Source organism: Ranitomeya variabilis, chromosome 2 (genome assembly GCF_051348905.1).
Source record: "Ranitomeya variabilis isolate aRanVar5 chromosome 2, aRanVar5.hap1, whole genome shotgun sequence".
Lineage (NCBI taxonomy): Eukaryota > Metazoa > Chordata > Amphibia > Anura > Dendrobatidae > Ranitomeya > Ranitomeya variabilis.
The window spans coordinates 187,470,332-187,491,925 of record NC_135233.1 but is presented as its reverse complement, the minus strand read 5'-3'; the positions used below and the strand labels follow the sequence as shown (position 1 = coordinate 187,491,925).

Here is a 21,594-nt window from a genome sequence, read left to right as displayed (position 1 = left end):
GCTGGAGAGGAACAGTGGTGCTGGGGAGGTGAGTGGTGGTGCCAGAGGAAAGCGGTAGTGCCGGGGAGGTGAGTGGTGGTATCGGAGAGGTGAATGCTGGTGTCGGGGAGGTGTGTGGTGGTACCAGAAAGGTGATTGTTGGTGTCAGAGAGGAGCGGTGGTGCTGGAGAGGTGAGTGGTGGTACCAGAGAGATGAACGGCGGTACCAGGGAGGTGAGTGGTGTTGCCGGAGAGGTGAGTGGTGGCGTTGGGGAGGCGAGTGGCAGTGTTGGAGAGGCGAGTGGTGGTGCTGGGGAGGTGAGTAGTGGTGCCGGAGAAGTCAGCGGTGGTGTCACAGAGGTGAGTCGTGGTGCCGGGAGGTGAGTATAAGGATTATCTTTATTTTTTTCATCTTGCGTTTATTATCCTCTAAGGTCTGGAGAGGGACCCTGGACCACAATAAGGGATATTAAATTCAAGAAGGCTAACTTCTCTGCAAACTGAATTTCTCAGGAAAATCTGTGCATGAAATGTTTCCTGATCATCTGGTCTCGGGGTCCAGTAATATCCCAAGTTCAGCAGAATGCAGGCTGCCATCTGTACCGGGCTGTCCGAGGAATCGTGGATTGTTTAAAATCTCCACAATATATTCCCAAGATATCAGTACAGGTAAAATGCTGAGGATTATAACGGAGAAGGGGTCTCTGATATCTGAGGGTCTTCTCCAGAACGTCTCACCCTACTGTAGTGGTGGGTACCGGAGGTCCGTGCACGGTGCCGGGTGCTAGGATCTCCATACTGGGCGATGAATGAGGGGAGGAGAGAGGAAGAGTATACAGGGAGGAAGGAGCGACTGCGGCTCAGCCTGCTCGCATCAGCATCACTGGGCGCATCCCTGCGGCAGGAGGACGGTGCCAATGGCGGAGACAAGCACAGTGCTGTGAGGGCACAGTGCTGTGCACCGGAGCCTGATAGCGGGGAGGAGGCAGCACACGTCTGTGCACGCTGAGGCGGTGACAGAGCGCTATCAGACACACGGGGCGGTGTGAAGGGACCGCTGCTGGCAGCCTGTTCTCTGTGCAGCGAGGCCGGAGCAGGGTGAGGGCAGCAGCACCGGGAGGCCGGGCGACAGACAGCGGCTGTGAGTCAGCGGGCAGGTGCGCTGCAAGCAAGGAGGACCGTGTGTGAGGAGCCACACATAAGGATGCACGGCGCGGGGAGAGAGGACTGACACAAGACAGCACATGATGGGCGAGAGGGAGCGGGCGAGCGGCAGGTAAAGGACGTGACACAGAAGACAGCGGGGGCAGCGGCAGCGCGGAGGTGATGTCAGCACCTGGAGGGAGCGCGGCGGAGTGAGGAAGACGGAGGACAAGACCCTGCCGCAGAATGATGGGGAACTCACCGCAAAAACACCGGAGCAAGAAGCCGCAGCAGCAGCCGCAGCAGCACAGGATGCAGCCGGCAACAGGTACGCGTCCTCCATACTATGCATCCCCTGCCAGGAGGGGTTAATATTGGGGAAGAGAGTGTGAACACGGTCATAGGTGCGACATGCTGCGTCTCCCCCCGATAATGGCCCGGGGTGGGAGCCATCTGTGGGCCCCCGATGCCGTCCAGCGCCGTCACCCTCAGTCATTGTCATTAAAGGGCACCTGTCTCCCCCAAAATCGAGGGTGAGGTAAGCCCACCAGCATCAGGGGCTTATCTACAGCATTCTGTAATGCTGTAGATAAGCCCCCGATGTTACCTGAAAGATGAGAAAAAGAGGTTAGATTATACTCACCCAGGGGCGGTCCCGCTGCTGGTCCGATGGGTGTCGCGGTCCGGTCCGGCGCCTTCCATCTTCATCAGATGACGTCCTCTTCTGGTTTTCACGCTGCGGCTCCAGCACAGGTGTAATTTGTCTGCCCTATTGAGGGCAGAGCAAAGTACTGCGGTGCGCAGGTGCTGGGCCTCTCTGACCTTTCCCGGCGCCTGCGCACTGCAGTATTTTGCTCTGCCCTCAACAGGTCAGACAAAGTACACCTGCGCCGGAGCCGCAGCGTGAAGACCAGAAGAGGACGTCATCGTAAGAAGATGGGAGGCCCCGGACCGCGACGCCCATCGGATCAGACCGCCCCTGGGTGAGTATAATCTAACCTCTTTTTCTCATCTTTCAGGATACATCGGGGGCTTATCTACAGCATTACAGAATGCTATACATAAGCCCCTAATGCTGGTGGGCTTAGTTCACCGTCGATTTTGGGGGTGACAGGCTCCCTTTAATACAGAGAAAGTTCTGGGTTACGGACGGAGCCGGATGTCATCGGTGCTCAGTGTCAGACTAGTGTGCTAGGGGCCCACCAGTAACAATGGCGTGGCCCACTTTACACCTGCATGCAGGTATTACACTACCCCGTTCACAAATGTACCTGTATCTCTATATAATAATAAACCGGCTAGCAGGGCCAGACTGGCCGTCTGGCAATTCTGGCAAATACCAGATGGGCTGGTCCAGTCATGGGCCGCATTGTCTACTATGCTCAGCGTGCAGTGCAGCTGAGATGAAGCTCCATGGGGAAGAACAACATGGACCTATGTGCAAAGGGCTGAATTTCACTCCCAGTCCGTTCCTGCTGGCCAGTCTGGTTAATGAATGATGAGATGATGATTTTTTCTGTACAGCGTTAATGAACTGAATTATGCCAAGTAATACCCATACAGTGAGGTTGGGGGCCCACATCTGCACAGGGGCCCACCGGGAGATTCCCTTGTTACCCTGTGGGCCAGTCCGGGCCTGCCAGCGCTCATTCCACTTGGCGATTCATAAAATGTCCTAAATGCTGATTTATTGTGGCCACAAGTCCAGCAAACGAAAGAGTAAGTAACAGGAGACGGTGCAGGGAGGGACACAGGGGTGACGACATTACAGTCTGTGGAAGAAAATAGTGGTAGAGACGATGGGGTATCTGTAATTAGTGGTAGAGACGATGGGGTATCTGTAATTAGTGGTAGAGATGATGGTGTATCTGTAATTAGTGATAGAGACAATGGTGTATCTGTAATTAGTGGTAGAGATGATGGTGTATCTGTAATTAGTGATAGAGACGATGGTGTATCTGTAATTTGTGGTAGAGACTGTGGTGTATCTGTAATTAGTGATAGAGACGATGGTGTATCTGTAATTAGTGGTAGAGACTGTGGTGTATTTGTAATTAGTGATAGAGACAATGATGGATCTGTAATTTGTGGTGGAGACGATGGTGTATCTGTAATTTGTGGTAGATATGATGGTGTATCTGTAATTAGTGATAGAGACGATGGTGTATCTGTATTTTGTGGTGGAGATGATGGTGAATTTGTAATTAGTGGTAGAGACGTTGGTGTATCTGTAATTTCTGGTATAGATGATGGTGTATCTGTAATTTGTGGTGGAGATGATGGTGTATCTGTAATTTCTGTCAGAGATGATGGTGTATCTGTAATTTGTGGTAGAGACGATGGTGTATCTGTAATTTGTGGTGGAGACGATGGTGTATCTGTAATTTGTGGTGGAGATGATGGTGTATCTGTAATTAGTGGTTAGAGACAATGGTGTATCTGTAATTTGTGGTAGAGACGATGGTGTATCTGTAATTTGTGGTAGAGACGCTGGTGTATCTGTAATTAGTGGTAGAGACAATGGTGTATCTGTAATTTGTGGTAGAGACGATGGTGTATCTGTAATTTGTGGTAGAGACGATGGTGTATCTGTAATTTGTGGTGGAGATGATGGTGTATCTGTAATTTGTGGTGGAGACGATGGTGTATCTATAATGTCTGTCAGAGATGATGGTGTATCTGCAATTACTGGTAGAGACAATGGTGTATCTGTAATTTGTGGTAGAGATGATGGTGTATCTGTAATTTGTGGTAGAGACGATGGTGTAACTGTGATTTCTGGCAGAGATGATGGTGTATCTGTAATTAGTGGTAGAGACAATGGTGTATCTGTAATTTGTGGTAGAGACGATGGTGTATCTGTAATTTGTGGTAGAGATGATGGTGTATCTGTAATTTGTGGTGGAGACGATGATGTATCTGTAATTTGTGGTAGAGATGATGGTGTATCTGTAATTAGTGATAGAGACGATGGTGTATCTGTAATTTGTGGTGGAGACGATGGTGTATCTGTAATTTGTGGTGGAGATGGTGTATCTGTAATTTGTGGTAGATACGTTGGTGTATCTATAATTTGTGGTGGAGATGATAGTGTATCTGTAATTAGTGGTAGAGACGATGGCGTATCTGTAATTTGTGGTAGAGATGATGGTGTATCTGTAATTAGTGATAGAGACGATGGTGTATCTGTAATTTGTGGTGGAGATGATGGTGTATCTGTAATTAGTGGTAGAGACAATGGTGTATCTGTAATTTGTGGTGCAGACGATGGTGTATCTGTAATTTGTGGTGGAGACGATGATGTATCTGTAATTTGTGGTAGAGATGATGGTGTATCTGTAATTAGTGATAGAGACGATGGTGTATCTGTAATTTGTGGTAGAGACGATGGTTTATCTGTAATTTGTGGTAGAGATGATGGTGTATCTGTAATTAGTGATAGAGACGATGGTGTATCTGTAATTTGTGGTGAAGATGATGGTGTATCTGTAATTAGTGGTATAGACAAAGGTGTATCTGTAATTTGTGGTGGAGACGATGGTGTATCTGTAATTTGTGGTGGAGATGGTGTATCTGTAATTTGTGGTAGATACGTTGGTGTATCTATAATTTGTGGTGGAGATGATAGTGTATCTGTAATTAGTGGTAGAGACGATGGCGTATCTGTAATTTGTGGTAGAGATGATGGTGTATCTGTAATTAGTGATAGAGACGATGGTGTATCTGTAATTTGCGGTGGAGATGATGGTGTATCTGTAATTAGTGGTAGAGACAATGGTGTATCTGTAATTTGTGGTGGAGATGATGGTGTATCTGTAATTTGTGGTGGAGATGGTGTATCTGTAATTTGTGGTAGATACGTTGGTGTATCTATAATTTGTGGTGGAGATGATGGTGTATCTGTAATTTGTGGTGGAGACGATGGTCTATCTGTAATTTGTGGTGGAGACGATGGTGTATCTGTAATTTGTGGTAGAGATGATGGCGTATCTGTAGTTTGTGGTGGAGACGATGGTGTATCTGTAATTTGTGGCGGAAACGATGGTGTATCTATAATTTGTGGTGGGGATGGTGTATCTGTAATTTGTGGTGGAGATGATGGTGTATCTGTAATTTGTGATAGAGACGATGGTGTACCTGTAGTTAGTGATAGAGACGATGGTGTATCTGTAATTTGTGGTAAAGCCGATGGTGTATCTGTAATTTCTTGTAGAGATGATGGTGTATCTGTAATTTTTGTCAGAGATGATGGTGTATCTGTAAATTGTGGTAGAGACGATGGTGTATCTGTAATTAGTGGTAGAGATGATGGTGTATCTGTAATTAGTGGTAGAGACAATGGTGTATCTGTATTTTGTGGTAGAGACGATGGTGTATCTGTAATTAGTGATAGAGACGATAGTGTATCTGTATTTTGTGGTGGACATGATGGTGAATTTGTAATTAGTGGTAGAGACGTTGGTGTATCTGTAATTTGTGGTAGAGACGATGGTGTATCTGTAATTTGTGGTGGAGATGATGGTGTATCTGTAATTTGTGGTGGAGACGATGGTGTATCTATAATTTCTGTGAGAGATGATGGTGTATCTGCAATTACTGGTAGAGACAATGGTGTATCTGTAATTTGTGGTACAGATGATGGTGTATCTGTAATTTGTGGTAGAGACGATGGTGTATCTGTGATTTCTGGCAGAGATGATGGTGTATCTGTAATTAGTGGTAGAGACAATGGTGTATCTGTAGTTTGTGGTAGAGACGATGGTGTATCTGTAATTTCTGGTAGAGATGATGGTGTATCTGTAATTTGTGGTGGAGACGATGATGTATCTGTAATTTGTGGTAGAGATGATGGTGTATCTGTAATTAGTGATAGAGACGATGGTGTATCTGTAATTTGTGGTAGAGACGATGGTTTATCTGTAGTTTGTGGTAGAGAGATGATGGTGTATCTGTAATTAGTGATAGAGATGATGGTGTATCTGTAATTTGTGGTGGAGACGATGGTGTATCTGTAATTTGTGGTGGAGATGGTGTATCTGTAATTTGTGGTAGATACGTTGGTGTATCTATAATTAGTGGTAGAGACGATAGTGTATCTGTAATTAGTGGTAGAGACGATTGCGTATCTGTAATTTGTGGTAGAGATGATGGTGTATCTGTAATTAGTGATAGAGAAGATGGTGTATCTGTAATTTGTGGTGGAGATGATGGTGTATCTGTAATTAGTGGTGGAGACAATGGTGTATCTATAATTTCTGTCAGAGATGATGGTGTATCTGCAATTACTGGTAGAGACAATGGTGTATCTGTAATTTGTGGTAGAGATGATGGTGTATCTGTAATTTGTGGTAGAGACGATGGTGTATCTGTGATTTCTGGCAGAGATGATGGTGTATCTGTAATTTGTTGTAGAGATGATGGTGTATCTGTAATTTGTGGTAGAGACGATGGTGTATCTGTAATTTGTGGTAGAGATGATGGTGTACCTGTAATTAGTGATAGAGACGATGGTGTATCTGTAATTTGTGGTAGAGACGATGGTTTATCTGTAATTTGTGGTAGAGATGATGGTGTATCTGTAATTAGTGATAGAGACGATGGTGTATCTGTAATTTGTGGTGGAGACGATGGTGTATCTGTAATTTGTGGTGGAGATGGTGCATCTGTAATTTGTGGTAGATACGTTGGTGTATCTATAATTTGTGTTGGAGATGATAGTGTATCTGTAATTAGTGGTAGAGACGATGGCGTATCTGTAATTTGTGGTAGAGATGATGGTGTATCTGTAATTAGTGATAGAGACGATGGTGTATCTGTAATTTGTGGTGGAGATGATGGTGTATCTGTAATTAGTGGTAGAGACAATGGTGTATCTGTAATTTGTGGTGGAGACAATGGAGTATCTGTAATTTGTGGTGGAGACGATGGTGTATCTGTAATTTGTGGTGGAGACGATGATGTATCTGTAATTTGTGGTAGAGATGATGGTGTATCTGTAATTAGTGATAGAGACGATGGTGTATCTGTAATTTGTGGTAGAGTCGATGGTTTATCTGTAATTTGTGGTAGAGATGATGGTGTATCTGTAATTAGTGATAGAGACGATGGTGTATCTGTAATTTGTGGTGGAGATGATGGTGTATCTGTAATTAGTGGTATAGACAATGGTGTATCTGTAATTTGTGGTGGAGACGATGGTGTATCTGTAATTTGTGGTGGAGATGGTGTATCTGTAATTTGTGGTAGATACGTAGGTGTATCTATAATTTGTGGTGGAGATGATAGTGTATCTGTAATTAGTGGTAGAGACGATGGCGTATCTGTAATTTGTGGTAGAGATGATGGTGTATCTGTAATTAGTGATAGAGACAATGGTGTATCTGTAACTTGCGGTGGAGATGATGGTGTATCTGTAATTAGTAGTAGAGACAATGGTGTATCTGTAATTTGTGGTGGGGATGATGGTGTATCTGTAATTTGTGGTGGAGATGGTGTATCTGTAATTTGTGGTAGATACGTTGGTGTATCTATAATTTGTGGTGGAGATGATAGTGTATCTGTAATTAGTGGTAGAGACGATGGCGTATCTGTAATTTGTGGTAGAGATGATGGTGTATCTGTAATTTGTGGTGGAGACGATGGTCTATCTGTAATTTGTGGTGGAGACGATGGTGTATCTGTAATTTGTGGTAGAGATGATGGCGTATCTGTAATTTGTGGTGGAGACGATGGTGTATCTGTAATTTGTGGCAGAAACGATGGTGTATCTATAATTTGTGGTGGGGATGGTATATCTGTAATTTGTGGTAGAGATGATGGTGTATCTGTAATTTGTGATAGAGACGATGGTGTATCTGTAGTTAGTGATAGAGACGATGGTGAATCTGTAATTTGTGGTAGATATGATGGTGTATCTGTAATTTGTGGTAGAGACGATGGTGTAGCTGTAATTTGTGGTAGAGACGATGGTGTATCTGTAATTTCTGGTAGAGACGATGGTGTATCTGTAATTTCTGGTAGAGACGATGGTGTATCTGTAATTTCTGGTAGAGACAATGGTGTATCTGTAATTTCTGGTAAAGACGATGGTGTATCTGTAATTTGTTGTAGAGCGGATGGTGTATCTGTAATTTGTGGTAGAGACGATGGTGTATCTGTAATTTCTGGTAGAGACGTTGGTGTATCTGTAATCTCTGGTAAAGACGGTGGTGTATCTGTAATTTGTGGTAGAGACAATGGTGTATGTGTAATTTCTAGTAGAAACGATGGTGTATCTGTAATTTGTGGTAGAGCCGATGGTGTATCCGTAATTTGTGGTAGATATGATGGTGTATCTGTAATTTGTGGTAGACACGATGGTGTATCTGTAATTAGTGATAGAGACGATGGTGTATCTGTATTTTGTGGTGGAGATGATGGTGAATTTGTAATTAGTGGTAGAGACATTGGTGTATCTGTAATTTGTGGTAGAGACGATGGTTTATCTGTAATTTGTGGTAGAGATGATGGTGTACCTGTAATTAGTGATAGAGACGATGGTGTATCTGTAATTTGTGGTAGAGACGATGGTTTATCTGTAATTTGTGGTAGAGATGATGGTGTATCTGTAATTAGTGATAGAGACGATGGTGTATCTGTAATTTGTGGTGGAGACGATGGTGTATCTGTAATTTGTGGTGGAGATGGTGTATCTGTAATTTGTGGTAGATACGTTGGTGTATCTATAATTTGTGTTGGAGATGATAGTGTATCTGTAATTAGTGGTAGAGACGATGGCGTATCTGTAATTTGTGGTAGAGATGATGGTGTATCTGTAATTAGTGATAGAGACGATGGTGTATCTGTAATTTGTGGTGGAGATGATGGTGTATCTGTAATTAGTGGTAGAGACAATGGTGTATCTTTAATTTGTGGTGGAGACAATGGAGTATCTGTAATTTGTGGTGGAGACGATGGTGTATCTGTAATTTGTGGTGGAGACGATGATGTATCTGTAATTTGTGGTAGAGATGATGGTGTATCTGTAATTAGTGATAGAGACGATGGTGTATCTGTAATTTGTGGTAGAGTCGATGGTTTATCTGTAATTTGTGGTAGAGATGATGGTGTATCTGTAATTAGTGATAGAGACGATGGTGTATCTGTAATTTGTGGTGGAGATGATGGTGTATCTGTAATTAGTGGTATAGACAATGGTGTATCTGTAATTTGTGGTGGAGACGATGGTGTATCTGTAATTTGTGGTGGAGATGGTGTATCTGTAATTTGTGGTAGATACGTAGGTGTATCTATAATTTGTGGTGGAGATGATAGTGTATCTGTAATTAGTGGTAGAGACGATGGCGTATCTGTAATTTGTGGTAGAGATGATGGTGTATCTGTAATTAGTGATAGAGACAATGGTGTATCTGTAACTTGCGGTGGAGATGATGGTGTATCTGTAATTAGTAGTAGAGACAATGGTGTATCTGTAATTTGTGGTGGGGATGATGGTGTATCTGTAATTTGTGGTGGAGATGGTGTATCTGTAATTTGTGGTAGATACGTTGGTGTATCTATAATTTGTGGTGGAGATGATAGTGTATCTGTAATTAGTGGTAGAGACGATGGCGTATCTGTAATTTGTGGTAGAGATGATGGTGTATCTGTAATTTGTGGTGGAGACGATGGTCTATCTGTAATTTGTGGTGGAGACGATGGTGTATCTGTAATTTGTGGCAGAAACGATGGTGTATCTATAATTTGTGGTGGGGATGGTATATCTGTAATTTGTGGTAGAGATGATGGTGTATCTGTAATTTGTGATAGAGACGATGGTGTATCTGTAGTTAGTGATAGAGACGATGGTGAATCTGTAATTTGTGGTAGATATGATGGTGTATCTGTAATTTGTGGTAGAGACGATGGTGTAGCTGTAATTTGTGGTAGAGACGATGGTGTATCTGTAATTTCTGGTAGAGACAATGGTGTATCTGTAATTTCTGGTAAAGACGATGGTGTATCTGTAATTTGTTGTAGAGCGGATGGTGTATCTGTAATTTGTGGTAGAGACGATGGTGTATCTGTAATTTCTGGTAGAGACGTTGGTGTATCTGTAATCTCTGGTAAAGACGATGGTGTATCTGTAATTTGTGGTAGAGACAATGGTGTATGTGTAATTTCTAGTAGAAACGATGGTGTATCTGTAATTTGTGGTAGAGCCGATGGTGTATCCGTAATTTGTGGTAGATATGATGGTGTATCTGTAATTTGTGGTAGACACGATGGTGTATCTGTAATTTGTGGTAGAGACGATGGTGTATCTGTAATTTGTGGTGGAGATGATGGTGTATCTGTAATTTGTGGTGGAGACGATGGTGTATCTATAATTTCTGTGAGAGATGATGGTGTATCTGCAATTACTAGTAGAGACAATGGTGTATCTGTAATTTGTGGTACAGATGATGGTGTATCTGTAATTTGTGGTAGAGACGATGGTGTATCTGTGATTTCTGGCAGAGATGATGGTGTATCTGTAATTAGTGGTAGAGACAATGGTGTATCTGTAATTTGTGGTAGAGATGATGGTGTATCTGTAAATTGTGGTGGAGACGATGATGTATCTGTAATTTGTGGTAGAGATGATGTATCTGTAATTAGTGATAGAGACGATGGTGTATCTGTAATTTGTGGTAGAGACGATGATTTATCTGTAATTTGTGGTAGAGATGATGGTGTATCTGTAATTAGTGATAGAGACGATGGTGTATCTGTAATTTGTGGTGGAGACAATGGTGTATCTGTAATTTGTGGTGGAGATGGTGTATCTGTAATTTGTGGTAGATACGTTGGTGTATCTATAATTTGTGGTGGAGATGATAGTGTATCTGTAATTAGTGGTAGAGACGATGGCGTATCTGTAATTTGTGGTAGAGATGATGGTGTATCTGTAATTAGTGATAGAGACGATGGTGTATCTGTAATTTGTGGTGGAGATGATGGTGTATCTGTAATTAGTGGTAGAGACAATGGTGTATCTGTAATTTGTGGTGGAGACAATGGTGTATCTGTAATTTGTGGTGGAGACGATGGTGTATCTGTAATTTGCGGTGGGGACGATGATGTATCTGTAATTTGTGGTAGAGATGATGGTGTATCTGTAATTAGTGATAGAGACGATGGTGTATCTGTAATTTGTGGTAGAGACGATGGTTTATCTGTAATTTGTGGTCGAGACGATGGTGTATCTGTAATTAGTGATAGAGACGATGGTGTATCTGTAACTTGCGGTGGAGATGATGGTGTATCTGTAATTAGTGGTAGAGACAATGGTGTATCTGTAATTTGTGGTGGAGATGATGGTGTATCTGTAATTTGTGGTGGAGATGGTGTATCTGTAATTTGTGGTAGATACGTTGGTGTATCTATAATTTGTGGTGGAGATGATAGTGTATCTTTAATTAGTGGTAGAGACAATGGTTTATCTGTAATTTGTGGTGGAGATGATGGTGTATCTGTAATTTGTGGTGGAGATGGTGTATCTGTAATTTGTGGTAGATACGTTGGTGTATCTATAATTTGTGGTGGAGATGATAGTGTATCTGTAATTAGTGGTAGAGACGATGGCATGTCTGTAATTTGTGGTAGAGATGATGGTGTATCTGTAATTTGTGGTGGAGACGATGGTCTATCTGTAATTTGTGGTGGAGACGATGGTGTATCTGTAATTTGTGGTAGAGATGATGGCGTATCTGTAATTTGTGGTGGAGACGATGGTGTATCTGTAATTTGTGGCAGAAACGATGGTGTATCTATAATTTGTGGTGGGGATGGTGTATCTGTAATTTGTGGTAGAGATGATTGTGTATCTGTAAATTGTGGTGGAGACGATGATGTATCTGTAATTTGTGGTAGAGATGATGGTGTATCTGTAATTAGTGATAGAGACGATTGTGTATCTGTAATTTGTGGTGGAGACGATGGTGTATCTGTAATTTGTGGTGGAGATGGTGTATCTGTAATTTGTGGTAGATACGTTGGTGTATCTATAATTTGTGGTGGAGATGATAGTGTATCTGTAATTAGTGGTAGAGTCGATGGCGTATCTGTAATTTGTGGTAGAGATGATGGTGTATCTGTAATTAGTGATAGAGACGATGGTGTATCTGTAATTTGTGGTGGAGATGATGGTGTATCTGTAATTAGTGGTAGAGACAATGGTGTATCTGTAATTTGTGGTGGAGATGATAGTGTATCTGTAATTTGTGGTGGAGATGGTGTATCTGTAATTTGTGGTAGATACGTTGGTGTATCTATAATTTGTGGTGGAGATGATAGTATATCTGTAATTAGTGGTAGAGACAATGGTGTATCTGTAATTTGTGGTGGAGATGATGGTGTATCTGTAATTTGTGGTGGAGATGGTGTATCTGTAATTTGTGGTAGATACGTTGGTGTATCTATAATTTGTGGTGGAGATGATAGTGTATCTGTAATTAGTGGTAGAGACGATGGCGTATCTGTAATTTGTGGTAGAGATGATGGTGTATCTGTAATTTGTGGTGGAGACGATGGTCTATCTGTAATTTGTGGTGGAGACGATGGTGTATCTGTAATTTGTGGTAGAGATGATGGCGTATCTGTAATTTGTGGTGGAGACGATGGTGTATCTGTAATTTGTGGCAGAAACGATGGTGTATCTATAATTTGTGGTGGGGATGGTGTATCTGTAATTTGTGGTAGAGATGATGGTGTATCTGTAATTTGTGATAGAGACGATGGTGTATCTGTAGTTAGTGATAGAGACGATGGTGTATCTGTAATTTGTGGTAGATACCAGGGTGTATCTGTAATTTGTGGTAGATATGATGGTGTATCTGTAATTTGTGGTAGAGACGATGGTGTAGCTGTAATTTGTGGTAGAGACGATGGTGTATCTGTAATTTCTGGTAGAGACGATGGTGTATCTGTAATTTCTGGTAGAGACGATGGTGTATCTGTAATTTCTGGTAGAGACAATGGTGTATCTGTAATTTGTGGTAGAGACGATGGTGTATCTGTAATTTGTTGTAGAACGGATGGTGTATCTGTAATTTGTGGTAGAGACGATGGTGTATCTGTTATTTCTGGTAGAGACGTTGGTGTATCTGTAATCTCTGGTAAAGACGATGGTGTATCTGTAATTTGTGGTAGATACGTTGGTGTATCTATAATTTGTGGTGGAGATGATAGTGTATCTGTAATTAGTGGTAGAGACAATGGTGTATCTGTAATTTGTGGTGGAGATGATGGTGTATCTGTAGTTTGTGGTGGAGATGGTGTATCTGTAATTTGTGGTAGATACGTTGGTGTATCTATAATTTGTGGTGGAGATGATAGTGTATCTGTAATTAGTGGTAGAGACGATGGCGTATCTGTAATTTGTGGTAGAGATGATGGTGTATCTGTAATTTGTGGTGGAGACGATGGTCTATCTGTAATTTGTGGTGGAGACGATGGTGTATCTGTAATTTGTGGTAGAGATGATGGCGTATCTGTAATTTGTGGTGGAGACGATGGTGTATCTGTAATTTGTGGCAGAAACGATGGTGTATCTATAATTTGTGGTGGGGATGGTGTATCTGTAATTTGTGGTAGAGATGATGGTGTATCTGTAATTTGTGATAGAGACGATGGTGTATCTGTAGTTAGTGATAGAGACGATGGTGTATCTGTAATTTGTGGTAGATATGATGGTGTATCTGTAATTTGTGGTAGAGACGATGGTGTAGCTGTAATTTGTGGTAGAGACGATGGTGTATCTGTAATTTCTGGTAGAGACGATGGTGTATCTGTAATTTCTGGTAGAGACGTTGGTGTATCTGTAATTTCTGGTAGAGACAATGGTGTATCTGTAATTTGTGGTAGAGACGATGGTGTATCTGTAATTTGTTGTAGAGCGGATGGTGTATCTGTAATTTGTGGTAGAGACGATGGTGTATCTGTTATTTCTGGTAGAGACGTTGGCGTATCTGTAATCTCTGGTAAAGACGATGGTGTATCTGTAATTTGTGGTAGAGACAATGGTGTATGTGTAATTTCTAGTAGAAACGATGGTGTATCTGTAATTTGTGGTAGAGCCGATGGTGTATCCGTAATTTGTGGTAGATACGATGGTGTATCTGTAATTTGTGGTAGACACGATGGTGTATCTGTAATTTGTGGTAGAGACAATGGTGTATCTGTAATTTTTGTCAGAGATGATGGTGTATCTGTAATTTGTGGTAGAGACGATGGTGTATCTGTAATTTGTGGTAGAGACAATGGTGTATCTGTAACTTGTGGTAGAGACCATGGTGTATCTGTAATTTCTGTCAGAGATGATGGTGCATCTGTAATTTGTGGTAGAGACGATGGTGTATCTGTAATTTCTGGTAGAGACGATGGTGTATCTGTAATTTGTGGTAGAGACGATGGGGTATCTGTAATTTCTGTCAGAGATGATGGTGTATCTGTAATTTGTGGTAGAGACAATGGTGTATCTGTGATTTGTGATAGAGACTATGATGTATATGTAATTTCTGGAAGAGACGATGGTGTATCTGTAATTTGTGGTAGAGCCGATGGTGTATCTGTAATTTCTGGTAGAGACGATGATGTATCTGTAATTTCTGGTAGAGACGATGGTGTATCTCTAATTTCTGGTAGAGACGATGGTGTATCTGTAATTTGTGGTAGAGACGATGGTGTATCTGTAATTTCTGTTAGAGACGATGGTGTATCTGTAATTTGTGGTAGAGACGATGGTGTATCTGTAATTTGTGGTAGAGACGATGGTGTATCTCTAATTTCTGGTAGAGACGATGGTGTATCTGTAATTTGTGGTAGAGACGAAGGTGTATCTGTAATTTCTGTTAGAGACGATGGTGTATCTGTAATTTGTGGTAGAGACGATGGTGTATCTGTAATTTCTGGTAGAGATGATGGTGTATCTGTAAGGCTGAGCTCCCCGGCCGCCATCTACACTGACCTCTGTATTAGTAGTTATTAAGATTTAAAAAAACTAATAATTTTGTATCCGATAACAACAGTGACCATTTTGCGTTTTTTTGGGGTGGAAAGGGTGTCATGGCACGACCGTGGCAGTTATTGGAACAGAAAGCTTGCTCTCAGAGACGCACACTGGATCTTACCTCTGAATACTAAATTTCCTAATGGAAAGGACTACAGAAACAACTTATTTTATATTTAGTAACTGAGTTTAACGTTCTGCTGGTTGACCGTATGTTCCAATCTCACTTCTTTGCATTTAATGGATTTCCAGGATCGTTCAGTGTTTTCTATATATCATAGAATCATAAAATCATAGAATGGTAGAGTTGTAAGGGGCCTCCTGGGTCATCTGGTCCAACCCCCTGCTCAAAGCAGGATTCACTAAATCATCCCAGACAGATGTCTGTCCATCCTTTGTTTGAAGACTTCCATTGGAGGAGAACTCACCACCTCTCGTGGCAGCCTGTTCCTCTCATTGATCACTCTAACTGTCAAAAAGTTTTTTCTAATATCTAATCTGTCTCCTCCCATTCAGTTTCATCCCATTGCCTCTCGTCTTTCCTTGTGCAAATGAGAATAAAGATGATCCTTCTATAATGTGACAGCGCTTGAGATATTTGTAGACGGCTATTAAGACTCCTCTCAGTCTTCTTTTTTGCAAGCTAAACATTCCCAAATCCTGTAACCGTTCCTCATAGGACATGATTTGCAGACTGGTCACCATTCTGGTCGCTCTTCTCTGAACTTGCTCCAGTTTGTTGATGTCTTTTTTAAAATGTGCCCAAAACTGGACACAGTATTCCAGATGAGGTCTGAACATAGAGGAGTAGAAGGCAATAATGACTTCACGTGATCTAGACTGTATGCTTCTGTTAATACATCCCAGGATTGACTGTTGACTCGTGCAATCTGTGATCTATTAGTATTCCCAAGTCTTTTTCACATGTGTTGTTGCTTAGCCCTTTTCCTCCCATTCTGTATATTCTTTTTTGATTGTTATTGCCCAGATGTAGCACTTTGTATTTTTCCCTGTTAAAAATCATTCTGTTAGTTGCTTCCACATGCGTAAAGTGAGCGTTTCAATGCAATCCTATGGCGGCGGAATGGCCGTGATTCAGCAGAAATAATGAACATGCTGCTTATTTTACCGCTATGCAATTCCGCAGCGGGAAAATCCACAGCATGGGCACAGCATATACGGAATCCCATAGGATTGCATGGGAATGCTTTTTTAAGCATTTCCGCTGCAGCAAAAAACGCATAAAAAAATGCAACGTGGGCACGAAGCCTAAGATACAATATTGTTACACTCCAGAAAGACATCCAGGCCTCTCTTGAACCCCTCGACTGAGTTCGCCATCACCACCTCCTCAGGCAAGGAATTCCAGATTCTCACTGCCTCAACAGTAAAGATTCCTCTTCTATGTGGTGGAAAAACCTTCTCTCCTCCAGACTGAGAGAGTGCCCCCTTGTGACTGTCACATTCCTTGGTATAAACAGATCCTCGAAGAGATATTTGCATTGTCCCCTTATATACTTATACATGGTTATTAGATCTCCCCTCAGTCGTCTTTTTTCTAGACTAAATAACTCTAATTTTGCTAATCTCTCTGGGTTCCCCCATCCCTTTTATTAATTTTGTTGCCCTCCTTTGTACTCGCTCCATTTCTATTATATCCTTCCTGAGCATCGGTGCCCAAAACTGTACACAGTACTCCATGTGCGGTCTAATCAGGGATTTGTACAGAGGCAGTATAATGCTCTCATCATGTGTATCCAGACCTACAACACCCATCAGACTGGACCGCCCCTGGGTGAGCAAAATCTAACTTGTTTTTCTTATCTTTCTGGTTACATCGGGGGCTTATCTACAGCATTATAGAATGGTGTAGATAAGCCCCTAATGGAGGTGGCTGCAGCTTATATGCGAAAAATGAGGTGACATTTAACTAGGATCCCCTAGTCCTTCTCCATGTCAGATTTACCCAGTGGTTTCCCATTCAGTGTGTAATGATGATATTGATTCCTTCTTCCCATGTGAATAACCTTACATTTATCATTGTTATACACCATCTGCCACCTCTCGGTCCAAGTTTCCAACTTATCCAGATCCATCTGTAGCAGAATACTATCTTCTCTTGTATTGACTGCTTTACATAGTTTTGTATTATCTGCAAATATCGATATTTTACTGTGTAAACCTTCTACCAGATCATTAATAAATATGATGAAGAGAATAGGTCCCAATACCGACCCCTGCGGTACCCCACTGGTCACAGCGAACAAGTTAGAGAATATACCATTTATAAACACCCTCTGCTTATTATCACTAAGCCAGTTACTTACCCATTTACACATATTTTCCCCCAGACCCAGCATTCTCATTTTGTGTACCAACCTCTTGTGTGGCACAGTATCAAATGCTTTGGAAAAATCAAGATATATCACGTCCAGTGACTCCCCTTGGTCCAGTCTATAGCTTACCTCTTCATAAAAGCTGATTAGATTGGTTTGACAGGAGCTATTCCTCATAATCCCATGCTGATATGGAGTTAAATAGTTATTCTCATTGCGATAATCCAGGATAACATCCCTCAGAAACCCTTCAAATATTTTACCAACAACAGAAGTTAGACTTACTGGCCTATAATTTCCAGGTTCACTTTTAGAGCCCTTTTTGAATATTGGTACCATATTTGCTATGTGCCAGTCCTGTGGGACAGACCCCTTCGCTATAGAGTCCCTAAATATAAGAAATAATGGCTTGTCTATTACTTAGTTCTCTTAGTATTCGTGGGTGTATGCCAACCGGACACGGAGATTTATCTATTTTAATCTTATTTAGCCAATTTTGCACCTCTTCTTGGGTTAGATTGGTGACCCTTAAAGGGAAGGTACCGCGTTCATAGATCATTAATAAATCAATGTAATGTAGCATAACATGCTGTTATAACCAAGTTTTGAATGCATTTGAAACATATTTCGTGTGTTTTAGGAGTTTAACCCCTTTACCCCCCAAGGGTGGTTTGCACGTTAATGACCGGGCCAATTTTTACAATTCTGACCACTGTCCATTTATGAGGTTATAACTCTGGAAAGCTCCAACGGATCCTGATGATTCTGACATTGTTTTCTCATGACATATTGTACTTCATGACAGTTGTAAAGTTTATTTGATATTACCTGCTTTTATTTGTGAAAAAAAAATGGAAATTTGGCGAAAATTTAGAAAATTTTGCAATATTCCAACTTTGAATTTTTATGCCCTTAAATCACAGAGATATGTCACAGAAAATACTTAATAAGTAACATTTCCAACATGTCTACTTTACATCAGCACAATTTTGGAACCACATTTTTTTTTTGTTAGGGAGTTATAAGGGTTAAAAGTTGATCAGCAATTTCTAGTTCTACAACACCATTTTTTTTAAGGGACCACATCACATTTGAAGTCATTTTGAGGGGTCTATATGATAGAAAATAACCAAGTGTGACACCATTCTAAAAAATGCACCCCTCAAGGTGCTCAAAACCACATTCAAGAAGTTTATTAACCCTTCAGGTGTTTCACAGGAATTTTTGGAATGTTTAAAAAAAATGAACATTTAACTTTTTTTCACAAAAAATTTACTTCAGCTCCAATTTGTTTTATTCTACCAAGGGTAACAGGAGAAAATGGACCCCAAAAGTTGTTGTACAATTTGTCCTGAGTACGCCGATACCCCATATGTGGGGGTAAACCACTGTTTGGGCGCATGGCAGAGCTCGGAAGGGAAGGAGCGCCGTTTGACTTTTCAATGCAAAATTGTCTGGAATTGAGATGGGATGCCATGTTGCGTTTGGAGAGCCCCTGATGTGCCTAAACATTGAAACCCCCCACAAGTGACACCATTTTGGAAAGTAGACCCCCTACGGAACTTATCTAGATGTGTGGTGATCACTTTGACCCACCAAGTGCTTCACAGAAGTTTATAATGCAGAGCCGTAAAAATAAAAATCATATTTTTTCACAAAAATAATCTTTTCGCTCCCAATTTTTTATTTTCCCAAGGGTAAGAGAAGAAATTGGACCCCGAAAGTTGTTGTGCAATTTATCCTGAGTACATCGATACCCCATATAGGGGAGTAAACCACTGTTTGGGCGCATGGCACAGCTCGGAAGGGAAGGAGCACTGTTTGACTTTTCAATGCAAAATTGACTGAAATTTAGATGGGACGCCATGTTGCGTTTGGAGAGCCCCTGATGTGCTTAAACATTGAAACCCCCCCACAAGTGACATCATTTTGGAAAGTAGACCCCCTAAGGAACTTATCTAGATGTGTGGTGAGCACTTTGACCCACCAAGTGCTTCACAGAAGTTTATAATGCAGAGCCGTAAAAATAAAAAAATCATATTTTTTCACAAAAATGATCTTTTCGCCCCCATTTCTTTATTTTCCCAAGAGTAACAGAAGAAATTGGACAAAAAAGCTGTTGTGCAATTTGTCCTGAGTACGCTGATACCTGATATGTGTGGGTAAACCACTGTTTGGGCGCATAGCAGAGCTCGGAAGGGAAGGAGCGCCGTTTGACTTTTCAATGCAAAATTGACTGGAATTGAGATGGGACACCATGTCGCGTTTGGAGAGCCCCTGATGTGCCTAAACATTGAAACACCCACAAGTGACACCATTTTGGAAAGTAGATCCCCCAAGGAACTTATCTAGATGTGTTGTGAGAGCTTTGAACCCCCAACTATTTCACTACAGTTTATAACGCAGAGCCGTGAAAATAAAAATTCTTTTTTTTTCTCACAAAAATTATTCTTTAGCCCCCAGTTTTGTATTTTTCCAAGGTTAACAGGAGAAATTGGACCTCAAAAGTTGTTTTCCAATTTGTCCTGAGTACGCTGATCCCCCATATGTGGGGGGGGGGGGAACCACTGTTTGGGCACATGGCAGAGCTCGGAAGAGGAGTGCATTTGGAATGCAAACTTAGATGGAATGGTCTGCAAGCATCACATTGCGTTTGTAGAGCCCCTGATATACCTAAACAGTAGAAACCCCCCACGAGTGACCCCATATTGGAAACTAGACCCCCCAAGGAACTTATCTAGATGTGTTGTGAGAACTTTGAACCCCTAAGTATTTCACTACAGTTTATAACGCAGAGCCGTGAAAAAAAAAAATCATTTTTTTCCCACATAAAGGGTTTTTTAGCCCCCCAAATTTTTATTTTTCCAAGGGTAACAAGAGAAATTGGACCCCAAAAGTTGTTGTCCAATTTGTCCTGAGTACGCTGATACCCCATATGTTGGGGTAAACCCCTGTTTAGGCGCACGGGAGAGCTCGGAAGGGAAGGAGCACTGTTTTACTTTTTCAACGCAGAATTGGCTGGAATTGAGATCGGATGCAATGTCTCATTTGGAGAGCCCTTGATGTGCCTAAACAGTGGAAACCCCCAATTCTTACTGAAACCCTAACCCAAACACAACCCTAACCCAAAGACACCCCTAACCCTAATCCAAACTCTAACCATAACACTAACCACACCCCTAACCCAAACATGCCCCTAACCCTAATTCCAACCCTAACCCTAACCACACCCCTAACTCCAACACACCCCTAACCCTAATCCCAACCCTAATCCCAAACACACCCCTAACCCCAACCACACCCCTAACACTAATCCCAACCATAAACCCTAACCACACCCCTAACCCTGACACACCCTTAACCCTAATCCCAACCTAATGTAATCCAAACCCTAAATTTAGCCCCAACCCTAACCCTAACTTTAGCCCCAACCTTAACTGCAGCCCTAACCCCAACCCTAACTTTAGCCCCAACCCTAACCCTAGCCCCAACCCTAACCCCAACCCTAGCCCTAACCCTAGTCCTAACCCCAACCCTAGCCCCAATCCTAACCCTAGCCCCAACCCTAGCCCCAAATGGAAATAAATACATTTTTTAAATTTTATTATTTTTCCCAAACTAAGGGGGTGATGAAAGGGGGTTTGATTTACTTTTATAACAGTTTTTTAGTGGATTTTTGTGATTGGCAGCTTTCACACACTAAAAGACGCTTTTTATTGCGAAAAATAGTTTTTGCGTCTCCATATTTTGAGAGCTACAATTTTTCCATATATTGTTCCACAGAGTCATGTGAGGTCTTGTTTTTTTGCGGGACGAGTTGACGTTTTTATTGGTACCATTATTTGGGCATGTGACATTTTTTGATCGCTTTTTATTCCAATTTTTGTGAGGCAGAATGACCAAAAACCAGCTATTCAAGAATCTCTTTGGGGGGGGGGGGGGGCGTTTATACCATTCCGCATTTCGTAAAATTGATAAAGCAGTCTTATTCTTCTGGTTAGTACGCTTACAGTGATACCTCATTTATATCATTTTTTATGTTTTGTTACTTTTATACGATAAAAACTATTTATATAAAAATTATTATTTTTGCATCGCTTTATTCTG

The 21,594-nt window shown here is 41.6% G+C and overlaps 1 protein-coding gene across 3 annotated transcripts in view; it reads left to right on the top strand.

Annotated features, from left to right (window-relative positions):
- The window catches only part of NHSL2 (NHS like 2), a 458,134-nt gene that overhangs the window by 115,291 nt on the left and 321,249 nt on the right, over positions 1 to 21,594 (top strand). Inside the window, exon 1 of one of the 3 annotated variants that reach the window (XM_077283325.1) lies at positions 571 to 1,450. The exons of the other annotated variants lie outside the window; for them this stretch is intronic. Within the exon in view, the coding sequence (XP_077139440.1) occupies positions 1,369 to 1,450 (82 nt within the window). The 5' untranslated portion in view covers positions 571 to 1,368. Of the gene's footprint in view, positions 1 to 570; positions 1,451 to 21,594 lie in introns of those variants that run through there. 3 annotated transcript variants of the gene reach the window in all.